At 41.8% G+C, this 25,713-nt stretch overlaps 1 protein-coding gene across 1 annotated transcript in view; it reads right to left on the reverse strand.

Annotated features, from left to right (window-relative positions):
• The window catches only part of LOC126234284 (clavesin-2-like), a 279,705-nt gene that overhangs the window by 27,162 nt on the left and 226,830 nt on the right, over positions 1 to 25,713 (reverse strand). Inside the window, exons 3-6 of the mRNA XM_049942970.1 lie at positions 15,926 to 16,070; positions 15,245 to 15,336; positions 5,625 to 5,775; positions 2,562 to 2,755 (exon numbers count right to left, since the gene is read on the reverse strand). Of these exons, the coding sequence (XP_049798927.1) occupies positions 2,562 to 2,755; positions 5,625 to 5,775; positions 15,245 to 15,336; positions 15,926 to 16,070 (582 nt within the window). The remainder of the gene's footprint in view (positions 1 to 2,561; positions 2,756 to 5,624; positions 5,776 to 15,244; positions 15,337 to 15,925; positions 16,071 to 25,713) is intronic.

The following is a 25,713-nucleotide window of genomic DNA, read 5'->3' on the forward strand; positions in this document are numbered from 1 at the left end:
AGTGTGATGTAGCCTAGTGATTCCACTTTAGGTCACTCTGGACAGTTATTCTGAGGTACATACAATTTTTAATATTATGCAGGTCTTCTTGCATTTAGCTACAGCCATATGGCATTGTAATCTTCCTGTTCCTACAGACAGCAGCACCATATGTGAACTGCCTCACGGGGCTTCTGATATTATATACTAGATCATTTATGAACATCGTATTAAAAACAGTAATGGCCCCTTACCTAAGACTCCATTGGGCTATGTCAGAATTCTGTTGTGATCTGTTAGGAAGTCCTGAGTCTGCTTGTCCTACATTTAGTGTGGTGTAGTCATTCCACTTTAGGTCATTCTGGACAGCTATTCTGAGGTATATACAATTATTGATATTATGCAGGTCTTCTTGCATTTAGCTTCAATCATCTTGTGTTATAACCTTCCAGTTCCTACAGACAACAGCATCATCTATGAACTACTTCACGGAGCTTCCACATTATATGCTATGTCATTTATGAATACTGTATTAAAAACAGTAATGGCCCAATAACTAATACTCCCTTGGGCTACGTCAGAAATTATATTTACTTTTGTCCTGTTGTGCTGTGTTCTATCTGTTAGGAAGTCTTGAATCCAGTCACATACTTTGTCCAATACTCGATAAACTAGTATTTTATTCACTAAATGACAGTTCCGACTTGTAATCGAATGTCTTCATGAAGTCAAGGAACATGGCATCAACCTGGGCGCGTCTGGATTTTATGGACCAACAGAGTGAGCTATTTTGCTCAAGACCTCTGTTTACATAATTTGCATTAAGTGTTATAGAAGAGATTTTCATTTTCCAGATACGTCGTACTGTATGAGTACAACACATTTTCCGTAATTCTTCTACAGTTTGACGTCAGCGATATAGGCCTATAATAATTATGTTCATTTGCCTGACGACCTCTCTTGAAAACGAGGATGACGTGCGCATATTTCCAGTGGCTTGCTGTCCTTCGCTGCTGCAACGAACCACAATAAACTGCTGCTAGAGGGGAAGCGAGTTCTGTCACATAATCTTTGTACTGTACGTGTCTCATCCAGTCCAGCTGTCTTTCTAGTATTGAGTGTTTTTAGTTGATTTTCTATTCCACAATCGTTTATCTTGGCATACAACAGATTATTAAATTGAGAAACCGTATTACAGTCTTCTGAAGTGAAACGATCTGGGAAAATCCAATTCAGCATGTCGACCTTCTCTCTGCCAACTTCCGTTTCAGTGCCAGTACGATCTCTGAGCAACTGAATAAATGATTTCGATTTGCTTAGTAACTTTACATAATACGAATGCTTGGTGAGATATATTTTCAGATCGGCTGCCAAAATGTTACTTTCTAATTCACTCAGTGGTTCTCGCATTGCTCTTCTTATTCTCACTTTGGTTTCATTGACTTCCTGTAGGTCAATTATGTTTTTAATTCGTTTCAATCTGGTCTCTTTGCTTTTGTAGCAACTTAATAACTTGGCTAGTGCCCGTTGGATCACAGTGCTTCTTTCCCACCTCTTACAGTCTTGCGTGGCATATACTGATCTAAGGCATATGGTACAATGATTTCAGTTTTATCCATTTGTTCTGCACATCTTCGCATTAAATACTGAAGCTTTTAAGTTGACTTCTCATGTACTCTGCAGGTTGTTCCCTGTTTCTCTAGCTAAGAAGCTAATGGTCTTGCCACAGTGGTAACACTGGTGCCTGTCAGACCACCGAAGTTAAGGGCTATTGAGCTTGGCTAGCACTTGAAAGGGTCAGCGTCCGGGTCTGCCCAGTGCTGTTGGCAAGCGTGGTGCATTCAGCTTTTGTCAGTTGAGTTAAGGAGCTTCTTGACTGGCAAGTAGCGGCACCGGTCGCAAAAACTGACAACGGATGAGAGAGCGGTGTGTTGTCCACATACCCCTGTGTATCCGCATCCGTGACACCTAAGTACCGAGGATGACTTGGCGGTACCATTTGGCCTTCAAGGCCTGTTCGGATGGTTTTTTTTTTCCTAAGTAAAGCTATTTTGCTATATTTCTTAATATTCCTTATAACACCAGTAGTCATTGATGTTTTTGCAGCCATTTGACCACTGATGGCCTCCTCTACGTTAACCAATTTGAAAAATTCGGATCTATTATTATGACGTCTGAGACGTTACTCCCGAGAGTCGCTTCTGTAACTGCCTGGTTGAAGAAATTTTCAGAAAAGACAGTCACCTCAAAGAAGACACCATGAATTATGTTTCCCACTTCATGACTCTGGGACGTAATCTTTTATCTCAGTAGAGACCAACTGTCTAGGAGAAGTGGTTACTCGCCAGCCAGTGTGGCCGAGCGGCTTTAGGTGCTTCAGTCTGGAACCGCGCGACCGCTACGTCGCAGGTTCGAATCCTGCCTCGGGCATGGATGTGTGTGACGTCCTTAAGATAGTTAGGTTTAAGTAGTTCTAAGTTCTATGGGACTGATGACTTCAGATGTTAAGTCCCATAGTGCTCAGAACCATTTGAACCATTTTAGAAGTGGTTACTGCCACACGGGCATTGAGCTTTGTTTACCTGTATGACCTCGACAGTGCGCCGTGCGTAGTAGGGCGAGAGGAACTTGGCGTGCTGCAGGCCGAAGCTGTTCATATCGACCAGCACGGTGAGGCCGGCCACCTGTGTCTCTGGCTCCTGGACGATCTGCTCCAAAGCCAGCACGTTCGTGCGGAAGATGTCCTCTATGCTCACCTGTGCTGCGTCGCATCGCTCTGGAATACCGTGCACAGGTCTACAAAAAGGTCTACCCAACATGAAACGTTAGTATTACATTATTAAGTTACTGGAAAAAGAAAAGCTATCCACTAACGTCTCCTTCAAAGCGATGTCCCTGAGAATGTTGATGTTGAACTCAATATTCCATTACAGACACACAGGGTAGAGAGAGAGATAGATAGAGAGAGAGAGAGAGAGAGAGAGAGCAGTGTAGTGGGCTGTGACCAGTGATGCAATACAAATGAGTCCATACATATTACGCTTAGCGATTTGAAATAAACCTTACACATAATTTCAACCTTTATGAAATGTCTTCTCGCTAGTAATCCCTACAAAATGATGAAATGAAAATTTTTTATCGCTTATCACTTTTCCGCTGTTCATGCAGTAAAGTACCACCTGAAGTATGACATAATTCCTTCACTAGTAACTGTATTCGCGACACATTTTACAGATAGTATGCGCATATATCACTGAATGTAAGTGCAATATTATATCATTGTGTGACACATAGTTCCGGAGGTATGCCGTCATAAACAATGCGCTGGGTGAAAAACTGCCGCATCATGCACGATTAAATGTATTACTTCCTGGCTACTGACTCTATTTGCAATAAATTTCGCAGGCAGCATCCAAATATGCCGCTGAATGTACCTACAATATTATATCATTGTACGACATAAAGTTCAGGAGGGGTCATAATCAGTGAGATGTGTGAAAAGCTGTCATATTGTGCATGACACTTAAATTTATTGCTTCTTTGTTACTAACTCCATTTTGCTGGCAGTATGCACACATGCCGTGGAATGTATCTACACAATTATATCACTGAACAGCACATAGATCAGGAGATATGACGTCATAAACGTTAAGCACAAGAGCAGACGTTGCGTGGTACGTGCGAGACACACAGCTATAAATACGAGAGTTGCCCAGAAAGTAATTTTTTCTTCAACAATTCTTTATTAAACATAATGAGAATTACACACCACGAAAGAATGGTGTTTCATCTGCACGCCGTATTTTCCCATGTAATTACACACACGAAAGAATGTGTTTTATCTACACACCCTATTTTTCCATGTTATCTCCACCACATTCTCTGGCCTTCCTCGCCGGCCGATGTGGTCGAGCGGTTCTAGGCTCTTCAGTCCGGAACCACGTGGCTGCTACGGTCGCAGGTTCGAATTCTGCCTCGGGCATGGATGTGTGTGATGTCCTTAGGTTAGTTAGGTTTAAGTAGTTCTAAGTCTAGGGGACTGATGACCTCAGATGTTAAGTCCCATAGTGCTTAAAGCCATTTGAACCCTTTTATGGCTTTCCTCCTGCACTAAACAAGGGCGTGTATGCCCTGTCAGCAAGAATCGTTGTCCTTGTGGCGGAGTCAGTGCTTCACAGTGTGAATCACCCCTCATCGTCCTCAAAATGTCTTCCACGAATGGCATCCTTTAACGGCCCAAACAAGTGGAAGTCCGATGGGGCTAGGTCAAGGCCGTACGGTGGATAGGGCAACACTGTGCAACCATGTTTTGCGATGTGTTCAGCAGTCCTCACACTTGTGTGGGGCCGAGTGTTATCTCCTGGAATGCTGTGGCGCTGAAGTCGCCGGAAGCGCGTCTTGAATTTTGTTAATATGCTGACATATGCTTCTGAATTAATGGTACCGACTCTTGGCATCATGACCTTACCGGCGGAAGCAGTTGTTTTCGAATTTTTTCTTCTGTGGGGAGTGGGACTGGCGCCATTCCATCGACTGTCGTTTTGTTTCTGGCTCAAAATGGTGAACCCAGGCATCATCACCTGTCACAACACTGGAGAAGAAGGCTTCCCCCTCAGCTTCAAAACGTTGCAACAAATCAAGCCAAATGTTTTTTCTCTGCGATTTGTGATCCACTTTTAGACACCGCAGGACCCATCTTGCACCTACTTTTGAATATCCAAGAGTGCAGAAAATTGCAGCCACACATCCTTTGCTGATTGACAGATGCAGCGCCAATTGTCGAGTCGTAATGCATCTGTTCTCGCGAATGGCAACATCATCTCAGTGCAACATGTAAGGTGAGACAGCAGTGGATGGTCTCCCCGACCGCTGCAAATCGTGGAACTCAGCCGAAGCGCCTTCTGATGACCTCACCCTCCGTGCCCAGCGACTAATTGTATCCCTGTCGACAGCAGAGGCTCCATAGACTTTGCACAAGCGTTTGTGAATATTCCCCATAGCTTCTTTCTCTGCAGTCAGAAACTCAATGACGGCACGTTGCTTGTAACGTACATCACCTACAGACGCCATTTTGAAACTGGGAGCAGGCCGGAGTGGCCGAGCGGTTCTAGGCGCTTCAGTCCGGAACCGCGCTGCTGCTACGGTCACAGGTTCGAATCCTGCCTCGGGCATGGATGTGTGTGATGTCCTTAGGTTTGAGTAGTTCTAAGTCTAGGGGACTGATGACCTCAGATGTTAAGTCCCATAGTGCTTGGAGCCATTTTTCTGAAACTGTGCTGCAGCTACGCTATCGGTCAGAAGTAACGGAAACTTGGCGTCACTCAGGAGACTTCAAATAATGCATAAGTAACGTTTCGCATTCGTAGAATTGTTTTCGGCTGAGAAAAAAAAAATATGCGTTGCATTACTTTCTGGGCAACCGTCGTAAATACCTGGGCAACGCCGTTGTTTCGCATCTAGTACTAATATAATATTTGATAAGATAATATGTAGGTTATGTATGAAATGCTTAACTATAAAATTCTTCTTCAATTCAAGTTTAAATATGTTAATATAATTTTGTAAATGAACTATGGATGAATAAACAAGTAAGTGACATGTGAGGAAGCCACGCCGCGCCGTGACAAGGGCGTGTGAGTACGCACCGACCCTGAAGATGTAGACCCTGCGGCCGTAGCCGTCGCGGTCGTCCAGCATGTTCTGCACCTGCATCTCGAGGATGTGCCTCTTCTCTGAGGGCCGCGGCACGCGGAACAGCTCCGGGCAGCGCAGCTTCATCACGTAGTACCGCTGCAACTGACCACCAGAGGGCGGGGATACTGTCAGGCACCAGTGCGTGGAGTAACAGGGCTACACTACTGGCCATTAAAATTGCTACACCAAGAAGAAATGCAGATGATAAACGGGTACTCATTGGACAAATATATTGTACTAGAACTGACATGTGATTACATTTTCACGCAATTTGGGTGCATAGATCCTGAGAAATCAGTACCCAGAACAACCACCTCTGGCCATAATAACGGTCTTGATTCCCCTGGGCATTGAGTCAAACAGAGCTTGGATGGCGTGTATAGGTACAGGTGCCCATGCAGCTTCAACACGTTACCACAGTTCATCAAGAGTAGTGACTGGCGTATTGTGACGAGCCAGTTGCTCGGCCATCATTGACCAGACGTTTCCAATTGGTGAGAGATCTGGAGAATGTGCTGGCCAGGGCAGCAGCCGAACATTTTTTGTATCCAGAAAGGCCAGTACAGGACCTGCAATATGTGGTCGTTCATTATCCTACTGAAATGTAGGGTTTCGCAGGGATCGAATGAAGGCTAGAGCCACGGGTCGTAACACATCTGAAATGTAACGTCCACTGTTCAAAGTGCCGTCAATGCGAACAATAGGTGACCGAGACGTGTAACCAATGGCACCCCATACCATCACGCTAAGTGATACGCCAGTATGGCATTGACGAATACACGCTTCCAATGTGCGTTCACCGCGATGTGGCCAAACTCGGATGCGACCATCACGATGCTGTAAACAAAACCTGGATTCATTCGAAAAAAATGACCTTTTGCCATTCGTGCACCCAGGTTCGTCGTTGAGTACACCATCGCAGACGCTCCTGTCTGTGATGCTGCGTCAAGGGTAACCGCAGCCGTGGTCTCCGAGCTGAAGGTCCATGCTGCTGCAAACGTCGTCGAACTTTTTGTGCAGATGGTTGTTGTCTTGCAAACGCCCCCATCAGGAATCGATACGTGGCTGCACGATCCGTTACAGTCATACGGATAAGATGCCTGTCATCTCGACTGCTAGTGATACGAGGCCTTTGGGATCCAGCACGGCGTTCCGTATTACCCTCCTGAACCCACCGAATCCATATTCTGCAAACAGTCATTGGATTTCGACCAACGCGAGCAGTAATGTCGCGATACGATAAACCGCAATCGCGATAGGCTACAATCCGACCTTTATCATAGACGGAAACGTGATGGTACGCATTCCTCCTCCTTACACGAGGCATCACAACAACGTTTCACCAGGCAACTTCGGTCAACTGCTGTTTGTGTATGAGAAATCGGTTGGAAACTTTCCTCATGTCAGCACGTTGTAGGTGTCGCCACCGGCACCAGCCTTGTGTGAATGCTCTGAAAAGCTAATCATTTGGATATCACTGCATCTTCTTCCCGTCGGTTAAATTTCGCGTCTGTAGCACGTCATGGACAGTAGTGTAGAAGACGCTAGGACATATGGCAAAGAAAATTCAAGTAGGAGCAAGAGCGAAACTCATTCTGATAAATAAGCACTCAGATATTAGTCAAAAATGCTCTCACTAGCAAGCAGTAGAATTATAATACAGACTCTCATGCGAGACGTACACGGAAGTACATTTACAAAAAGCTGCTAACCAAGAGACGTCGCACGCCAAACTGCCGCTGGGAGCAATCTCGTGAATGTGTAAACTCAAGAAATACCCAAATGGCGTTGGCATCAAAGGCAGAAAACGTGACATACCGGCACAATAATGTTTACAGTTTGTGAAATATAATCGTAAAAATCCTTTTCAGTGTTAGTTCAATCTTTCACAAATAGCGTAACATGTGTGCCAGATACTGTAAACAGTATCCTCATACATTTACGGTGTTTGTTATCCACTGTACATCCTGGTGTCTGTATGCGGTGATTAGTTTTTATTCATGATATATTGTGTCCGCCCCTGTGTAACTGAGTGGTCAGCGCGACGGAATGTAATACCTTACGGAGCAGGTTCGATTCTCGGTTGGGTCGGAGATTTTCTCCGCTCAGAGACTGGGTGTTGTGTTGTCCTTATTATCACCATTTTATCCCCATCGACACGCAAGTCGCCAAAGTGGCGTCACCTCGAAGGCCTTGCTCCAGGCGAACGGTCTACCCGACGGAAGGCCCTAGCCACACGGCATTATATCACATATTGTAGGAGGTGATGCTTGTAGGCACGAAACTATAGTCAATGTCATAAAGAGCCGATTAACAATTTTGGCCTTTTTTTCGGTAAACTTTCACCTCTCCTATCCCGTTGCTTTTACTGCGGGTTTCACACTGAATACTTTCTTTACAGTCAATAACGATATCAGACGTACTTTGAATTAAGCTTTAACTTTTACAAACACGATTTTCAAATATTCTTTCAAGAGCGTCGGTGGTCTGGAGTCTCATCTCAGTTGTCTCACGAATGTTATTGCGAAGTTTGTCTATCACAAGACGATGAATTTTTTTCTACACTTCTATTTTTTGATTACTTTTACTTCGCATTACTATTTTTACCATTAGAAAGCACAAACATTAGCTGGCGCCTGGAGAGTACCAAATCTGCAGTAGTGCCTGGACAACGTTTAATTTGCTTCATCCAGTAATAAACTTCCTTGAGCGCTGATACAGGCTAAACTTGTATCTGGGCCCGAGATTTATTCCAATAAAAATGTTTTATGAATGCAAAACACTCGTATTTTCTGGTCAAAATCGACTAGTCGTGATGGATGTGCCTCATATGGCTGTTTGTAATTCAGTCACCAACCACGTTACAATTGAGTCAGTGACATCGATGACTGCACTGAGTGTAGAGTCCTAAAATCCTGAGAATGCTGAATACTGCGCATGAGCGGGTGTTCGTGAGGGACGGTAGCGTCAACATCGTCAGGTAAACAAATCTCGCCGCTCCCACTCACGTTACAATAATGGATTTCTTGCTTTGTCTGTCATTAATCTTTATTTTGATGTTTGTTTTGTTTTCGTTGCGTGGTGGGAAGCTTGCGTGAGGACACGACATTTTTTTCTACTAGAGAAACCAAACAACTGAAAGCAAAAAGTTATATAGATTTTACAATACCTGGACAAAGAAAAATTTTAATTGTGCATTAATAAGAACGTACTACGAGTGTGATTTGGTAAGTCTAGTACACTTCCATGAAAGAATGAAATATCTGCAATGGACTGTGTGGTGATATGAAACTTCCTGGTGGATTAAAATTGTGTACCTGATCGAGACTCGAACTCGGGAACTGTACCTTTCGGAAGCAATTGCTTTGCTAACTTTTTTTTCGCGACTGAGCTACCCAAGCACAACTGGTGAGATGTCCTCAACAGCTTTACTTCCGCCAATACCTAGTCTCCTATCTTCCAAACTTTACAGAAGCTCTCCTCCTAAATTTGCAAGAGTAGCACTCCTGGAAGAAAGGATATTGTGCAGACATTGCTTAACCACAGCTGGGGCATGTTTCCAGAAGAGCTTCTGTGAAGTTTGGAAGGTAGGCGCCGAGGTACTGACGGAAGTAGAGCTCGAAGAAGTGATCGTCAGTCGTGATTGTGTAGCTCCGAAGGCAGAGGTCCCGAGTTCGGGGCTCGGTTCACCATACAGTTTTAATCAGCCAGAAAGTTTCATTTTTTTCTTTGATATTCTTAGCAGATTTATGGAATTAGTCTCGTATATGACAAACGTTTTAATGAAACTTGTTTCAACGGTAAGAAAATGACTCTACTGAAGGAGAAATATAATCTTGGATTTTATTTAGGAAGAGAACGCGAACAAAGTATTAAGTAAAAATGACATTTTTTTAAGAAGTGCAGCTACAAGTTGCTGCTGCAGAGCTTTTACAATTGAAATTCTGAGTCGCATTGACGGTGCCCAAGACTATCATAATAAAGGTGATGTTCACGGACGTAGCTCGCTTTCAAGTCTCCGGGAAAGTAAACCGACACAGTGAGAGGGATATGAATATCGCTTTGTTACCCTGCATGCTACAGATGGCGCACACATTGAAGTCTGTTAACAGCTACTAAAACTTTCGGTATATATGAATACCATGCCATAAAATCACACCTTTCTACCTATCCCCATCCTTTTACAAAATACAGGGTGTCCACAATGAGACTCCAACATTTCAATATCTTATGTCTTTCTCATTTCAGATGGTGGACCTGTGAATCCTGAAGGGACAGACAGGGCAACTCAACAAGTTTGTGGTGCGCAAATTTGATATGCCAAGTGGCCGTAGTGGAGCTGCAATCAATTGTTTTAGCAAAATGGAGGATATGAAGGAGCGTGCACAAGTGGTCTGGTGGTACGCACAGACAAAATCGGCGACCCAAGTGCAAAGAAACTTTCGTCGAGTTTATAACAAAGCGCCCCCGTCGTTCAAGACTATAAAGAAGTGGTGTGATCAGTTTTTGGCTACTGGGAGTGTTGCGAAAGGGCATGGCGAAAAGGGCATGGTGATGGTAAGCCTGGGATCAGCGAACATCATGTGGAACAAGTGCGGCGGTCATTCGAACAAAGTCCACAGAAGTCAGTGCGACAGGCAGCACGAGAACTTCGTATGAAACGTTCAACAGTGCACAAAGTGCTTCATCAGCGATTACATTTGTACGCATATAAAGTGCAGGTTGTGCAAGAAATCGAGCCTGATGATCGACCAAAGCGAGAAGAATTTGCATGTGTCATGTTAGATCGCATTGCCGCGGACGAGACATTTTTATCACGCGTGATGTTTACTGACGAGGCAACCTTTCACGTGTCAGGGGCTGTCAATCGTCACAATGTGCGCATCTGGGGGTCCGAAATTCCACATGCACCTAGGGAACACATGCGCGACACTCCGAAAGTTAATGCGTGGTGTGGTTTGATGATAAATCGCATTGTTAGGCCGTTTTTCTTTCAGGAGCCGACTGTGGATGGAGCCATCTACCTGGACATTTTGGAACAATTTGTCGTGCCACAGACAACAGACCTGCAGCCAAATGTGACGTTTCAACAGGACGGTGCATCACCCCATTGGAGCCTTGATGTCCGAGAATTTTTAAATGACACATTACCGCAACGATGGATTGGTCGTGGAGGTCCAATTCCTTGGCCGCCACGTTCGCCCGACATAACCCCCCTCGATTTTTTCTTGTGGGGTTATGTGAAAGACCGGGTATACGCTACACCAGTAAAGGACCTGAAAGACTTGAAACACTGCATAAGAATTGTCATCATCTCTGCCACAGAACAGATGCTCCGCAACACATGGCACGAAATCGATTATAGACTTGATATTCTTCGCGTTACCCGTGGCTCCCATGTTCAAGTGTACTGAACCGTCCACCTGTGTATGAAAACTTGATGAGTTGCTGTATGATTTCCCTGTATTTGTTCGTCGATAAATTGTGTTTCCTCTCAGATTTTATGAGTTTTTTATGAGTTCTAAAGTTGGAGTCTCATTGTGGACACCCTGTATATGTGATCAACAATGTAAAGGTAATTTTTGGAAATTTGGAAATTTGTGGTAAGGTCTTATGGGACCAAACTGCTAAAGTCATCGGTCCCTGAGTTTACACACTAGTTAATCTAACTTAAACTAACTTAACGCTAAGGACGACACACATACCCATGCCGAGGGAGCACTCAACCTTCGACGGGGAGAGCCACGTGGACCGTGACAAGGCGCCCAAGACCGTGCGGCTACGCCCCGCGGCAAAGGTAATTTTGGAAACGCTCTGTAGTGTGATGTAGTTGCCCTCGCAGTCAACCCACACGCGACATGATTGTCGGCCAACTCTTCATCCGTAAACATACTGAAATGAAATGAAATGTCGTGTGACGAGGGCCTCCCGTCGGGTAGACCACTCGCCTGGTGCAAGTCTTTCGATTTGACGCCACTTCGGCGACTTGCGCGTCGATGGGGATGAAGTGATGATGATTAGGACAACACAACACCCAGTCCCTGAGCGGAGAAAGTCTCCGACCCAGCCGGGAATCGAACCCGGCCCCTTTGGATTGACAGTCTGTCGCGCTGACCACTCAGCTACCGGGGGCGGACCGTAAACATACTGAGACTGCTGTACATCACTTTCAAAGAACAACTAACGCTGCCGGACAAACAAATTCGAGACGGAATCCAGCAGCACTGAATGAAAGTTTGAGAGTGAGGAGTGAAGTGGGCATTACTTTTGTCAACAGCAAATACCGTGAGTGAATAGCTGTTTAGAAACAGTACTCACAATACGTACCGTTCACATTTGCACTGCTAGGAAGATACTTTCAGGCACTACAGATTCAAAGATACATAGGCACAAGAAAATAAACGAAATAAAATTGCTCTGTAACGAGCCACCCAAGACCACGAAGCACTTATAACAAAATACAAATCCCTACCAAACTTCGAAATTTTGCCGGTGAAGTTGGAGTTCATCTTGCATACGCTTACTATGCTACAATGCAATTTAGCCATCGAAGGCGGGCGAACGATGAGCGCAAGTTATGATTTATACCAAATTCTGTGTCGGAGACAATTCCGTTGTAAATACGCACAAATGAGAATTAGAGTGGCAACGAAACACATAACGCATTATTCATTATGTTCACGTCAGCTGATTGGAAGTAACCAAAGTACTGGCTCGCAGACCAGGTTTATCGTGTGAAGCTGGTAAGAGGCGATTCCCATGTTGATGCGCCCTTGATGGCTTCGATGGAAATCTCTTCCACTCCTAAGTAAAGTGCCGCCTGGGTAGTACTGATGCCACCTTGGGCAGATCGCATTTCTGCATGTGGCGGAGATATGAGGAGTGATCAAAAAATATGGTGAATAATTTTACTAGAAGCAAAGTAATAAGCTGACATGGAATTTGGTTTAATGTCCATGAAAGTACTGTCCCCAGCTAGCAATGCACTTATCCTAACTCTGAATTCGTGACTGGAAGAACTTCTGGAAGGTTTCTTTTGGAAGCGCATTCAGCTAGTCTGTCGTGTCCTTCTCAGTGCTAAAACTGGTGTCGAAACGTTTTACTTCAAGCACGGTTTTAATTTTTGGGAAGAACCAGGAATTGCACGATGTTACATCTGGTAAGGCGGCTGTGGACAGACAGGAACACTTGTTCCGGCCAAAAACTCGTGAATCAAAACCGGGGTGTGGCACAGCACGTTTTCGTGGCGAAGAAGGAAGTCACTGGCCCATTTTTCTGATCTCTTTCTTCGTACATCGTTTCGCAAACGTTGCAGTACGCTCTTGTACAATTCGGTGTTTGCAGCTGTTCCCTTTGTAAAGAAATCTGATCGCACTATGGCCGCAGTATCGAAAAAAACAGCGAGCGTGACTTTGATAGTCGATTCTTACTGACGTTCCTTTTTCGGGCGAGGAGATTCGCTGGTTTTTCATTGGGATCTACGATTTTTCGTCTCAGGGTCATACCTTTAGACCCAAGTATCATCACCACTTACAATTTTGGACACATGAAGTCCGGATCTGAACGAAGACGATCCTTTAACTGTGTGCAAACTGACACACAATTTTCCTTCTGTTCATCACTCAAAATTCTCGGAACATATTTTGCACCCACTCGTCTCATTTGCAAATTATCAGTTACAATGATTTTCACAGACACGCACGAGATGCCATGTTCTTCAGTAAGCTCTAGAATAGTTACTCATCTGTTTGGACGAACAATTTTTGCACATTTTCTTCTATTTTTTGGGTTAATGGACATCCCGAACGTTGCTCATCTTGTACTGACTCATTTCCGCTTTTAAATGTCTCATACCACTTGTAAACAGTCTTCAGAGTTACAGCATTATCACCATAAACGAAATTCAGCACTGAGTTACTTTGGGACCTTTTTTCAACCTGAAACAGAACTTAATGTTTACGGATTGTTCGAAATGCACGATGCGCGGCAGACACGGTAAACACACACTCTAGAGTCTCTGGACGCTGACTGACAAGTCAGAACGTGTCCCAACCTGACGCTGCGTGTCTCAGTGGATCATGCTATAGGAAATTACACTAAATGGTTGTAACGTCAGCAGTTGCTGCTAAAAAAAAAAAAAAAAAATCGCTCACCGTAGTTTTTGATCACATCTCGTACGTAGTCGCGACCCAGACGAAAATAAAATTAGAGGTGATCCCAATGCTATTCTGCAAGGCTCCATTACCGGTTTCGTGACACCACTGCAATCTGCAGTGGCACAGTAGTCGTCTCCTTATCTGTCGTGCAGCATCCTGCCAACAAGATTGGCTTTCATAGGGCACTTCATCGAGGACGCCACTATCCGCTGGAAGGCAGAAATCGTGGCGACTGGGGCTGTCCACGTGTCTCTAACAATCTGTTCTCGCGGCTTAGTGGCCCGTGTGGCTATCCATACCACGCTTGTCGGGTGTGTATGCCTTCCTCCAATCATTGCAAATGCGTTTCGTTTTCTCGCACATCGTCACTTGCTTTTATTATACTGAAGATGGATGCAAGCTCTAAACGTCTTATCTAGAAATAAAGTATATACCTAAGATCGATTACTGTAGTTCATCAATAAAGAGCTGTAGAGAATATTGTAAATGTTTATCATTTTATTGCCATAGCGGAGACCTTTGCGAAAAAATTCTAGACTCTATTTCCTAGCGATACGGATGGCAATATCCCTTAGCTTCGAATGGTGGTACCGTTCATTCATGATGGATGGAACGAAGACTAACGTTTCTTATTGCGCTGACATAACGCTCGGTAGTGATGCAGTAATAGTCTAGCTCGACGATGGTGGAAAACAGTCCTGACATTCACTCGAAACGATTTATAAAAAGCACGGATAGTCAAACACAAAAAGGATGAACGGCGATTTATCTTAGCTCATTCAGAAACGAGCACAACTTCTAAAGCCTTGACTAGAATCGGAGGCGATGTGTTAAAAATTCCCTCTCGTTATAATTTTCAGATATTTTATTTTCACTGATGCGACAGACACGCATGCCTCTGCTTTTAATAGGCTCATATATTTAGTTGAGCAAATTGCGATGACTCTTAGTGTGTTCTGCCACGCTACATTTTTGCCAATACTTGTAGCCGTCACAATTTTCTTTCTGCTCTTCTCGTGCTTTCCTGCAAAAACTGAAAATGTATTAGCTACCTACGCATGGAAGGCTAACAACTACGAGTATAAAGCAGAAGTATAATCTGCAAGCCACATATTCTGTTCCGTCTTACACAGTGTAGCTTAGACTTCCTGTGAAAGTAGTGCAAAACTTTTGCTGACACGTGACAAACACAACTAGTTTTTTTAGAAGCTCAGGAAATCGATTTGTAATTTTTCCTGATACGAACGAACATAAAATATTCTTGCACCACAATGACGTATAAAAACGGGATCTATCAGTGGTTTTCAAATAATTAGTTTATTACAGTGACTAGCGCAACGCGAAGGAACAAAAGTTTCCAGTAAACTTTCTGCAATCTACCAAGATTCAGAAGTGGAAAGCACATGAAAACTCACCATGTGGAAGGCCTTGGCGCAGTTAAACTTCCTGGCCCTCAGGAACCTCAGTAGGAAGTCGTCGTCTGTGCGAACGTGGAGATTTTTTTCAGCTGAAACGTATAATAAACGTTGTTACAAAGCTACAAGTCTACTGCTTGATAATAAAAGTCGGTAAAGAATTTTATAACTTGACAGTTAGTAAGCAAATTTAGATGTACGTAGCTGCAAAAATCAGCATCAACAATATTCTACCTTTTCCACAAAGAAATGCTCCTTATATTACATTAGTTACGTAACAATAAGGATGAAGATTATGATTTTCAAAATACGCTTGAACCACTCTGTAGTTTGTGAAATCAAACTGAGAAGCTACTAACTCCACTGGAAAATATGAACATACGAAACTGGAATAAGAGTGCATTGACCAGGTCTGGCGTTATAGCTTCAAATTGTCGTAATATACGTCCTTTCTAATGTGGTCAGCAGTTATCTTCCTGCGGCAAGCCAGGAGGTCAGCTACTGGCGAAAGTAAAACTATATGTGGTGATCCTGACTCGTGCTCGGATAGCTCAGTCAGTGAAGCACTTGCTTGAAATATAGATGTAGAGAAGTAGAGACAATGATGGTAGAATGCCCATAGACAACTGGTAACTGGGCAGCATGCTAGAATGCTATAAAGCTGCTGTAAGGTGCACATACCGACGACCATGCTCCGGAAGGTGTCTATGTCCTGGCGTAAGGTGTCTGGGCGCTCGTTGAGTTCCTCCTGGGCGCGGCGCTGCCACTCTGGCGGCAACTGCGGGGGCGGCGGCTGTGGGGGCGGTGGGGGCAGCGCGCTGCACACCTGTCGCAAGCAAGGGCTCGCATCAGGTGACGGAGGTTAAGCACTGCATGCACGATGCTAGCATTGCTTCTCCACCGTCATACACACTGTATCATTAGGAAAATCAGGATGATGTTGTGGTCTTCAGTCCTGAGACTGGTTTGATGCAACTCTCCATGCTACCCTATCCTGTGCAAGTTTCTTCATCTCCCAGTACCTACTGCAACCTACATCCTTCTGAATCTGCTTACTGTATTTATCTCTTGGTCTCCCTCTACGATTTTTACCCTCCACGCTACCCTCCAATACTAAATTTGTGATCCCTTGATGCCTCAGAACATGTCCTACCAACCGGTCCCTTTTTCTCGTCAAGTTGTGCCACAAACTCCTCTTCTCCCCAATTCTATTCAATACCTCCTCATTAGTTATGTGATCTACCCATCTAATCTTCAGCATTTTTCTGTAGCACCACATTTCGAAAGATTCTATTCTCTTCCTGTCCAAACTATTTATCGTCCATGTTTTGAATCGTCCCCTTAGAACAATTATACGTGACTGTCCTTAAACTGATACATAATATTTTTTTAGCGCAACGCAATCTGACTTTCAAAAATCCCTACAAAAAAAATGACCCTGACTAACATTAACCTATGCGTTTCACAAATCGCTTACCTCACAAAAATCTTGGTTACTCGAACTACTGCAATACAGCAAGCGCCACTACTGCCAGCTAAATAAAAGATTCAAACTATGGAAGGCACTAACTACTGATAGGGATAGTTAGCAAATGAAAGATATTAATCGAGAACAAACAATGTATTTACCTTAATATCATCATATATATATATATATATATATATATATATATATATATATATATATATATATATATATATATATATATATATATATAGCAGTTCATGACAAATTTCAAAACTCCACCATCTCTCTCCCCACATCCACCACTGCTGGCGGCTCACCTCCAACTGCGCAACGCTACGCGCTGTTCACAGCCAGCTGCCTAACACTACAATGGCAGACAACAATGCAAACTAGACACAGATTGCACACAGCGCAGCCAGTGATTTTTATACAGAGGTGGCGTTACCAATAAAAAAACCTAAACAGCCTACTTACATAGCCCCCATGCTCCCCACAAAAAATTTTACAAATTTTTTTGGGCACTGGCCAATACAGATTTGAAAAAAATTTTTCATAATTACAGTAAGAAAGATATCAAATGCACACACCTATTAATACAATGTTGGTCAAAAGCTAAAATTTTCTCACAGTCCATAAAGACAGTCCAGATTGTTCATTACAGTAAAATTGCAGTGTTTTTCTCAAAGTCTGAGCAGTAAAAGAAAATGCACACGGAAGTAGTGGATTTCCATGCAGTCTTGAAGAAGTAGTGTTGTCCTTCGAACAGAAAGACAATGCTGACTCTTGACATGCTGACAGGTAATGGGCCACAATAGAGCAAACCCACAGCAGAGTCATTCGACGTTTTGAAGAATATTGGTAGGTAGGTCATCACAGAGTAGACCCACTGTAGTCCTGGTAGAGATTACGGTATTGGTGGGCCATCAGAGGTGCAGACCCACTGTAGTCCTGGTAGAGATTGTGGTATTGGTGGGCCACCAGAGGTGCAGACCCACTGCAGTCCTGGTAGAAATAATGGTACTGGTGAGTCAGCAAAGGTGTAGACCCACTGTAGTCCTTGTAGAAATGGCCAGCAGCCATCTGTTGTGACTGTGCAGGTGCACAATCACCATTGAAGAGTCTTGCGGATAATATAGCAAGTCCATAGCCACCACTTGTGCACTCACAAAGTTTTTGGAATTGTCCTTAGAACCAGCAATGCTGTTATCCAGTCCCTTGCTGAATTATTAACACACGTGCAAACACTAACAGTCCCCACTTCTCACATATTGTCCATATACTATGACCAACAGAAACGTGTGCAGTGAAATGTAACTTACAAGTTAATAATATGATGAACTGGTGTCAATTACAATTTTATAACATAAGAATACAATTACAAAGGTACAAAACACATCATTAAAGAACATAACAATACAGATAACATTTGTAGTACAGGCTTGACAACAGAATAGAAATAAACATATACATCAATGTTACAGGAATTATGAGATAAGTAGATACATAAAAGATCAGAATAAATTTTGGAACATCAACTTCACACATGAGCATTAAAACAAAACAGAATAAATAATGTCTAAACATCTTTACAAAGAAAATAACATATTATCAGAAAAATTCTACAACATAACTCTTATTAGCTAAACACATAAAGACAGGAAAAACACAAATATACAAGAGTACACAAACACATACCAGAATAACACAGGGGGAAAGGACAGGGTTTGTTTTACTGCAGTATTTTGCAAACAAAACTTTATTTACTTCTTGGAGATCTCCCTTCATTCATCATTATTCCCAAAAAGTCCTATCTATACCTCCTTCCTGTATTCTATTCATATTTCTTTCAAAATAATTATTTCTCAGTGCACAATACTCATTTTTGCCAAATCTGTTACATATAACTTCTCAATGCATTTCTTCCAATTCATTGCAACTCATTCTCTTATATAGTCTACCCCCTCTTAAGCTAACTTAAATCTACTGAGCTCAGATGCTAAACTAAGGGACAAGGCAATGCAGCAGTACAAAACAATTAACACAAACAGCAATGACAAAATATTCAAATTGGCCAAGCAAGCAGCAATATTACAGCTAATATTACGCAATGAGCAGCAAACAAGAAAAATAAATCAGTAGTAAAACTGGCTTAACAGAGTAACACAAATTAAAATTAAGTAGCACTATGCCTGGCAAACAGCAGCAGCAAATAAAAAAAAACATATACCTAAACATGACATAGCTCAAGCAGAAAAAATATTACACTAAAAATGGCCATGTCTAATGCCTATGTCACATCTTAACACTAGAGTGATGCATCACGATAACTTACTCTACCAAAAAAAAAAAAAAAAATTACCAAGTAGTTGAAAAGAAAATTATGTATGCAGTTACTGTTATTAATCCCTTCTTATTGTTCTTTCCTTTCCAAGTGCTCCTTTTTCGAAGAACGTGGATCATAAAATAATTATTTAATAGATCTGTTGACAGAAAGTTTTCACATTAGCAAATGCATTTAAGTTTATTTTATAAAACCAATGCTGCAACACAGCTGGAAAACAGATATCAAATGAAATAAGCAACTATGAAAAACAAAGCATAAAAATATCATTCAATAGTCATGTGACATTTCATAAGTTAGTAGAAATTCTCTCAACTCTCGTAGAAAGACACTTGTCCTAATCAGGTGTGCAGTTGTACGAATATTTCCCATCAATTCATAAGCATTTCAGTAAGTAGCACAAAATACGAGTAATCATATGTTTCCAAGTAATGAGCGTGTCGTATTTGCGATGCTTTCTACAAAGGAATGTCAATAGCGAGGTTAATGGCCTCCTTTTTTTTTTTTTTTTTTTTTTTTTTACCTAATGGCTGTTTCTCCAGGTGGCTGGCACAGGTGGCCGCTCAAGACGCATTACGTCAAGGTCACTTACCTTTCTTACCGAAATATTTACGACAACAGTTTCCGCTACAGTATAAAAATATTTCACAGGTCAAGAATTTGCGTTACAAATCTGTAGAAACAAAATCCTATTGATATAACAGTGTCCAAAAAGTTTTCGTCGGCATTGTAATACATTCACGCAACTACATACATTTCATAACTCTTAAAGTACGATTCTTGGTTTCCAACAACCTGTTTCACAAACCAGAGTGAGTCCCTAACCACTACTCATTATTCCTTACCTTATTCATCGACATTTCTTCAACATTTTATGATAACAGATACGTAGCATACTCAAATAACTCATATAGCATCAGCTTATTGATCATAAACATACCGCAACAGCATAATACACATAGTCATCGTAATAATATCATAACACCTCAGTCAACTCTCAAAATCGTCGTAACTTCCTCCAATAATTTCAAAACCTAAAAAAAAATTCTCTGCTCATGTCAAAAATGTCATCTGCCTCAAACGTACTTTAAAAATCGTGATCCCATACCAAATATATCATTCAAAGCTCTCATAGTATCACAATGGTTCCAAAAAAATATGAACAGTTCACAAAGTACAAACAACATACAATTTCGTAAGTGTGAAGTTATCCAACTGTGTAATTACGTAAACATCTGTCACTGACGTAGTAAAAAAAATGTTTATTTCTCTGTTAAATGATCAGGTAGCTGTGTAATTTATGTGTTAGAGAAATATGGTACCGATGTGTAAAGTTGTATAAGCAAATATCATATTAGCTAGGGCTCCTTGTGCTTGCCAAACACATGGTACACAAAGTAAGCGTGTACCCCCCTGAGGATTAATGTAATTATACTCTCAGGTGTTACAGATTACACCAATAGAATGAAATGTATCACGGAAAATTTTCTTTGTAATTCAAAAATCTTTAAAAATAAATGTTTTAAGTATAAAATTAATCACTCAAATACGTGTACTGTAGCGCTAAACTGTGTGCCTTGTAACATAATCTCTGTGGAAGTGTCGTAGTTATTGTCCTCCGAAAGCTAAGTTCTGCAGAAGTCAATGTACTTACCTCATGATAAACAAAAGTGAAATGCTTTGCGTATAGATATCGTAGTTATGCTTATTGGCGTGATGAAGAAAGTACTGTACAGTAACGTATTGTTGTGCCACGAAAAAGGCTGTCTCATTGTTACTATACCACAAAAGTTACTACTAACACATGTTTTTCTTTCCAGAAGAATTCAGAAATCTGTGCAGATATAAAACAGATACACCGCAAAAGCAACATTGTAAATTGTCACTCATTAGTAGCGTCGTGATAAAATCGTGTAGCTGTCACATAAACTAACCTCTCTGTCATCTGGTATCTCTCAGAAAGCACTTTAAATTCAGAATGTATTTTCAAATAAACCAAAATGTTGCATTAAAATCTCATTAGCAGTACTGGTAAATGTTCTAAGTATGTGAGCCTTATAGTCGTTACGTAATCGTGCAACAAACAAGCAAGAATGCACACACACAATAACACTGTGTCGTCTGTTCACAATAACAATGCATTCGTAATTTCTGTTTAAATAAGTTCTCTTGGTTCTTGACTGGATATTTAACAACATTGTTGCATGTTAACAGTTTCTTAAGTCTTACAAAGCATACTAGTAATGTAAAGTGAAAAGTTATATGGCAAAGACAAAGTTAAAAAGCAGATTATTTTTCAATAAACGGTTTTACATGTGAAATGTGTAACCCTTTGCTCTTCCTAGTACGCAGAGTTTCAACTTTAACGCAATTATCATGTGGTATAAGTCGGTAAAGAATACTGGAATTTTTCTCAAGGTTAGCGTCTATGTTATTTTTCCCTGAGCCAGCCGGCGCAGGTGGCTGCCTGCAGTGCGAGTCACTGTCTGTTCCTTTATTGGCGCGCGTCGTTATTGGGATTAGGAGACCTAGCTTCTACAAATTCACGTTGTCGAAAGTGCCCTGCTCTGTTCGAATCCCGCCAGTTCTGGTGCAATTCAGGTCTGTCGTTACGATCATATCGTCTGTCGTCATGTCGGTAGATTCCATAGTTTCTTTCTTGTCGGTCACGTGGTGGAGAATTTCTCCATGAATCGTAACTGCGCGCTGGACCGTTGCATCTGAAGTTATTCTGTCTCCCTTGATAATAATTATTTTGGTTCTCATATTGTCTGTTTCTCTGTCTCTGTGATAGTCATTACCGCGGAGAGGTGATCTTTCCCTGTAATTATTACTACTCTGCCAACGGTTGTCATACGGGTGGTGTCTGTTTCGGTCACGATTTGTGTTGTGAGAATAGCCTTGTCGCGTCCAGTTATTATTTCTTTCATCGCGGAATTGCGACGGATGTGATCTGTAATTGTTGTGCTCCTGCGTTCCGCGATTGTCAGTGTCAATTTCCAGTTCTTGTAACAGTCCCTGAAAAGCCTCAATGTCTTCCTTGCAACGTCCTGCTAAAATAATATGTCGTAAATGTTCAGATAATTTGATTAAACAAATGCGGATGAGTTCTGAGGGGCAGTATGGGTTTGACAGGTACTGATTCTTGTGCAACATGTCTTCAAAATATTTCACAAGACTGGAGAATTCAGATTGTTCGAAATGTTTCATCATTATGATGCCATGTTTTACTCGGTCTTGTGTGGCTTGAGACCAATATGCTGAGAGGAAGACATGGTAAAATTCTCCTTCACTGTGGCAATCGTGAATGACCGATCGCATTCTTACGGCTGGTTCATTCTCTAAGTAGCCACACATAAATTCTAATCTGTGTTCTAACGACCAGTTGGGAGGAAAACAATGAGAGAATTGATGGAGCCATGCTTGTGGATGAATGTCGTTGCCAGAATTCTTAAATGTTTTGAATTTACGTGTAGTAATGAACAGCTTATAGTCAAAATCATCATGTCGGCGAGTCGCATATCGGTCATTGTTAGGTCGTGTCGGCCGTTCCATCTCAAAATTCGGTGCACATTGCCAATTTCTTTCATAACTTCCGAAATGCCCTGTGTTATTATTTTGCGGCTTTTCCGTATTTCTAAGTCCCTCTTCCCGTGTTGGAGCGCGAGTGTCCTCTGAAATACGTAATTCTTGTATTACCTGTGTCAGCTGATCTTGTACTTCCCGGATTTCTCTTTGGTGTTGCGTATTAATTTGATTCAAATTTTGTTTCAGTTTCCTAATTTGTTCGCTCTCTTCTGTGTCATTAAAGACTACCGGTTTTGTGTCATTCAGATTATCATCTACCTTCGTAGATAAATTATTTAGCTGATCCGAAAGTTCAACTACTTTCTCTGATAATGAACTAATTTCCTCAGTGTGTTTTTCTGAACCAAGTTTCAGAGTATCTACTGTGTCCTTTAAGTTTTCCTGAGTTTTTGCAAGTTGCGTAACCGAATCGGTAGATGCAACTGAGTCAATTTTAGCTTGCAAGGTGTCGTGATTTTCATGAACAATGGTCTGCAGTTCTTTTATGGCTGCTTCGTGATTCTGTAATGCATTTTCATGCCGCGAAAAAATGGGTTGAAAATGCTCACAAATTTGTGTTTTTACGTCATTACATACTTTTTGACATTTCGATTCAATGTTATGTAATTCACTAGTTAGATCTTCACGTGTTTGTTCAAGTGTGGTGTCTAACTTTTGAAGCTTTTGCTGTGTTTGTCTCTGATTTTGTTCCATTGTGTCTAACTGTTGCTGTGTTTGTCCCTGATTTTGTTCCATTGTGTCTAACATTTTAAGATTTTGTTCCACTGTGTCTAACTTTTTAAGATTTTGTTCCACTGTGTCTAACTTTTTAAGATTTTGTCCCATTTGTTGCATTAACTGTAATAACAGTGCACTGGTGTCTGAAACATGTTCCTCAGTGCTTTTCGGCAGTGAATTTGCACCGGCAACATTCACATTTTGACAAGCGGAAAATGTGTCTTGACTCATTTGAGAAAACGGTGAGAACCCAAAACCTGAGTCTACAGTAGTTGCAATATTGTGTTCTGTCATTCCCGATTCCTGAGGCGAGCTGTTGCCGACCGATCGATCGATAATGCTTCCCTCTTCACTAATTGTTTCAGTGTCTACGCCATTGTTTGCCGCCCGCTCCATTTCCCTATGCACTATTACCAAATTACTACTTTGAATGTCTGTTACTTCATTACACAGTGGTGCTGATAAGCTACGCTCGTCGTCACTATTATTTCTCAGTTTACTTTGGCGCCTAGTGTTATGTTTTTCACACGCCATTATTGTCACAATATTTCACACGATAACACAGAAAAGCACAATATGAAGAGCAAAAATAAGAGAACACATTAACATAGCACTGAAAATAATATGTAGTTAATTGCAAGCGCAGCTGCGAAATACTTGGTGCAAATCTACATGCATGCCACAACTGTTTTACTGTACAACAATGAAAGGCTGCAACTATAAAGGAGATTCTCTCTACAATTACGCGCTAGCAATAAACAATAGCTACACTAATTACACAAACTACAAGAAAAAAATCAGAAGATTCCAGTGAGGTATCCTCGGCTAAGGGTCGACATATGAAACGTCCCCTTAGAACAATTATACGTGACTGTCCTTAAACTGATACACAATATTTTTTTAGCGCAACGCAGTCTGACTTTCAAAAATCCCTACAAAAACAATGGCCCTGACTAACATTAACCTATGCGTTTCACAAATCGCTTACCTCACAAAAATCTTGGTTACTCGAACTACTGCAATACAGCAAGCGCCACTACTGCCAGCTAAATAAAAGATTCAAACTATGGAAGGCACTAACTACTGATAGGGATAGTTAGCAAATGAAAGATATTAATCGAGAACAAACAATGTATTTACCTTAATATCATCATATATATATATATATATATATATATATATATATATATATATATATATAGCAGTTCATGACAAATTTCAAAACTCCGCCATCTCTCTCCCCACATCCACCACTGCTGGCGGCTCACCTCCAACTGCGCAACGCTACGCGCTGTTCACAGCCAGCTGCCTAACACTACAATGGCAGACAACAATGCAAACTAGACACAGACTGCATACAGCACAGCCAGTGATTTTTATACAGAGGTGGCGCTACCAATAAAAAAACCTAAACAGCCTACTTACAGTTTCACTTCCATACATGGCTACACTCCATACAAATACTTTCAGAAACGACTTCCTGACACTTAAATATATACTCGATGTTAACAAATTTCTCTTCTTCAAAAACGCTCTCCTTGCCATTGCCATTCTACATTTTATATCTTCTCTACATCGACCATCATCAGTTATTTTGCTCCCCAAATAGCAAAACTCCTTTACTACTTTAAGTGTCTCATTTCCTAATCTAATTCCCTCAGCATCGCCCGACTTAATTCGACTACATTCCATTATCCTCGTTTTGCTTTTGTTGATGTTCATCTTATATCCTCCTTTCAAGACACTGTCCATCCCGTTCAACTGCTCTTCCAGGTCCTTTGCTGTCTCTGACAGAATTACAATGTCATCGGTGAACCTCAAAGTTTTTATTTCTTCTCCATGGATTTTAATACCTACTCCGAATTTTTCTTTTGTTTCCTTAGTGCTTGCTCAATATACAGATTGAATAACATTGGGGAGAGGCTACAACCCTGTCTCACTCCCTTCCCAACCACTGCCTCCCTTTCATGCCCCCAGACTCTTATAACAGCCATCTGGCAGGATACCAGCAGAAAAGAGCAATGTAGGCATTTTAATGCCACTTACCTGCTTCAAGACATGCGCAGCTGCAACGAAAAGTGCATGAAACTGGAATGAGTATCACTAAGGAGGGTTTGGCGAGTGCCTAGAGAGCGGCGTTACCTGCCATCATGTGTAATGTACAGAGGAGGTAGTATTACGGTATTTGGGTGTTTCTAGTGGTTAGAGTGTGGGTTCCCTCACTGAGCTAAAGAAATCACAAGATGACGAAGCTTAAACACATTTTACCGTATTTTGTTCTGTGTACAGTAGAGGAACAGCTCGGAAACGATGATTGTCTGCATCAGCATGACATTAGATTAGGTTAGGTTAGAT

This window comes from Schistocerca nitens, chromosome 2, assembly GCF_023898315.1.
Source record: "Schistocerca nitens isolate TAMUIC-IGC-003100 chromosome 2, iqSchNite1.1, whole genome shotgun sequence".
In the NCBI taxonomy this organism is placed as follows: Eukaryota; Metazoa; Arthropoda; class Insecta; order Orthoptera; family Acrididae; genus Schistocerca; species Schistocerca nitens.